Raw genomic sequence first — 2,175 nt, forward strand, 5'->3', positions numbered from 1 at the left:
GACGGCCTACTCAGGCACCCTTCTCCATTGCCCCTCCGGACGCCCCGACGCGCTCCCGGCAGTACGTCCACGCGGATGTGTGCCCTGACGACGATGACGACAACGGCGGTCCCTGAAGACATGACGGGCACAACAGCAGCGCGGGGCGGCCCCATTTTTATCTATTTTTTTAATTATGTTAATTAAGGATTGTGGGTCGTGGGACCGTTAAATTATTGATGTATAATTACTAATGTTTGACTTTATTTATATATTTTTTTTGTTTTTTTTTGTTTTTCCAATTTTTTAATTCCGGATAATTTGATGTGCGGCCACGCGTTGGACACATCGACCCGGCCACGGACCGATCCAGACATGGGCAGGCCAATTATCGTCTCAAACGGATAGAATTGAGATCAAACGGACATTCGGATGAGGTCACGCGCTGCAATTGGCGTTAAGGAAGACGAAATCGAGACAGAACAAGCGGCCAGCAAGCCGACTGATTTTGGGACGCCTAGCAGCCGGCTACCAACAAATACACATGTGTGTCCTATGAGCACATCCGAAGGAATGAACCAACGGATCTTAAGATTGAAAGTTCACCACAGACGCAAATGTTGTAACAGTTCTCGTGCTCTATTCCGTGATGACCATGGAACTATGGATGCATTCGTCGTTTAATTTATTCCACTCCATGGAGAATAGCGGTTCAGCAGATAACATCGTTGTGGCACTCTCCAACGGCAGGTGCGTAGCTGCCAACAGGTATGGAGCACACGTCTACCTCTAGGTAGCTAAGCTAGCTAGGCGATGTACCCTAGCCTCTGGAGCAGCGCGGAGCGGAGGGCGCCGTCGCCGTCGTCGTCCTGTAGTCCAGCGGGCACGTCGATGACGACGTCCTGCACCGTCACGCCCTCCATGCGGTGCACGCACGCGTGCTGCACCTGCAGCTCTAGCGACCGGAGCGCACTCATCAGCCGCGCCGGCGCGTGCCGGGCTCGTCCCGAGCTCATCACGCGCACCGCCGCCGCGTCCTTCCCCACCATCCGCACCTCCACCACATCGTCGCCAGCCCCGGCGTGGCTGCCTCGGGACGAAGAAGCGGGCCCGTTCGACGCCTCCCACCTAGCGGCGGCCGCCTGCCGGCCCTCCTCCTCGAGCCGCGCGACGCGGGAGCGCAGCTCGGTGATGTAGGCGACGGCGTCGGCGAGGAGTGAGGCCTTGTCCATCCGGGACACGGTGGGCACGGCGGCGCGGAGGTCGCAGAAGCGTCGGTTCAGCTTGTCGCGGCGCTGGCGCTCGGCCTCCACGTGGCTGACGGTGAGACCATCGGGCCGCGGCACGGGCTTCCGCCCACGCCGCTTTGTAGGCGTGGTCGTCGACGCCGGCGGTAGCTCGGAGTCCGGGGAGAGCGACGAGCTCCCGGCAGGCCACAAGAAATCTACATCCTCGCTCTTGGCCGGCACTGCGGTGTCGCCGAGCAGCCATTGCTCGGGGACCTCGCAGGAGGCGAACTCGAGGAGCTGGTGGTGGGACCCTTCGGCGGTAGAGAACTGGGTAGGCGGCGATGGCGGGAAGAACGGGGAGCACGGCGATAGCAGCTCGTCCATGGCCGGCACGCCGCTGTACCCTGTACGTCTCGCTATGCTAACTGAAGAGCTCGAAGTGGCAAATTAGCGGCCGGAGATGTGTGGTGTGGTTTACTGTGGGCGAGTGTCTTATACAGGTGGCATATTTGCAGTTGAGACCTTGCTTACATGTAGGAGTATGTGTCATGTTAAATGCATGTATCTGTCCTTCTCGATTTTAATTCCCTCTCGCGAAAAACATGTCCCTTTGGGATTAGAAGTACGAAAGAGATTGGAAGTTTGGAACCAATAGCTAAGGCTATCTCCAATGTATCGATGTGCTAAGCACATTAAAAGACTTAGCAACTAAAACATATTGTTGCGAACGGACTAAATCTGGGTCGTCAATTAGCAAACCGTCGTTAGGACGTGATTAGTCACTTATTAGTCCAAAACGTCGTACGGACGCGTCCGTCCGTACAGGCGTCTTTTTGTACAGACACCTCTTCGCATGCGTCCCAAACCTTGTATATATATTTCAGATCAATGAAAGAGAGACAGTGATTCGCACAATATTTTGCTTTCGTTGTTTCACACGTTATCAAGCACTGCTCTGCCAGAAAGA

The 2,175-nt window shown here is 55.7% G+C and overlaps 1 protein-coding gene across 1 annotated transcript; it reads right to left on the reverse strand.

The window, feature by feature from the left end:
• Nucleotides 1-552: 552 nt before the first annotated feature.
• LOC123397555 (transcription factor MYC2-like) lies at nucleotides 553-1,879 on the reverse strand. Its single transcript, XM_045092088.1, has one exon. The coding sequence runs from the start codon at nucleotides 1,590-1,592 to the stop codon at nucleotides 786-788; it is 807 nt and encodes a 268-aa protein (XP_044948023.1). The 5' UTR covers nucleotides 1,593-1,879; the 3' UTR covers nucleotides 553-785.
• Between the last annotated feature and the right edge of the window lie 296 nt (nucleotides 1,880-2,175).

This window comes from Hordeum vulgare, chromosome 5H, assembly GCF_904849725.1.
Source record: "Hordeum vulgare subsp. vulgare chromosome 5H, MorexV3_pseudomolecules_assembly, whole genome shotgun sequence".
Classification (NCBI taxonomy): Eukaryota; Viridiplantae; Streptophyta; class Magnoliopsida; order Poales; family Poaceae; genus Hordeum; species Hordeum vulgare.

What these genes read in the sequence shown, in the direction of transcription:
- LOC123397555 (XM_045092088.1), bottom strand. Translation starts at nt 1,592, where the DNA reads ATGGACGAGCTGCTATCGCCGTGCTCCCCGTTCTTCCCGCCATCGCCG.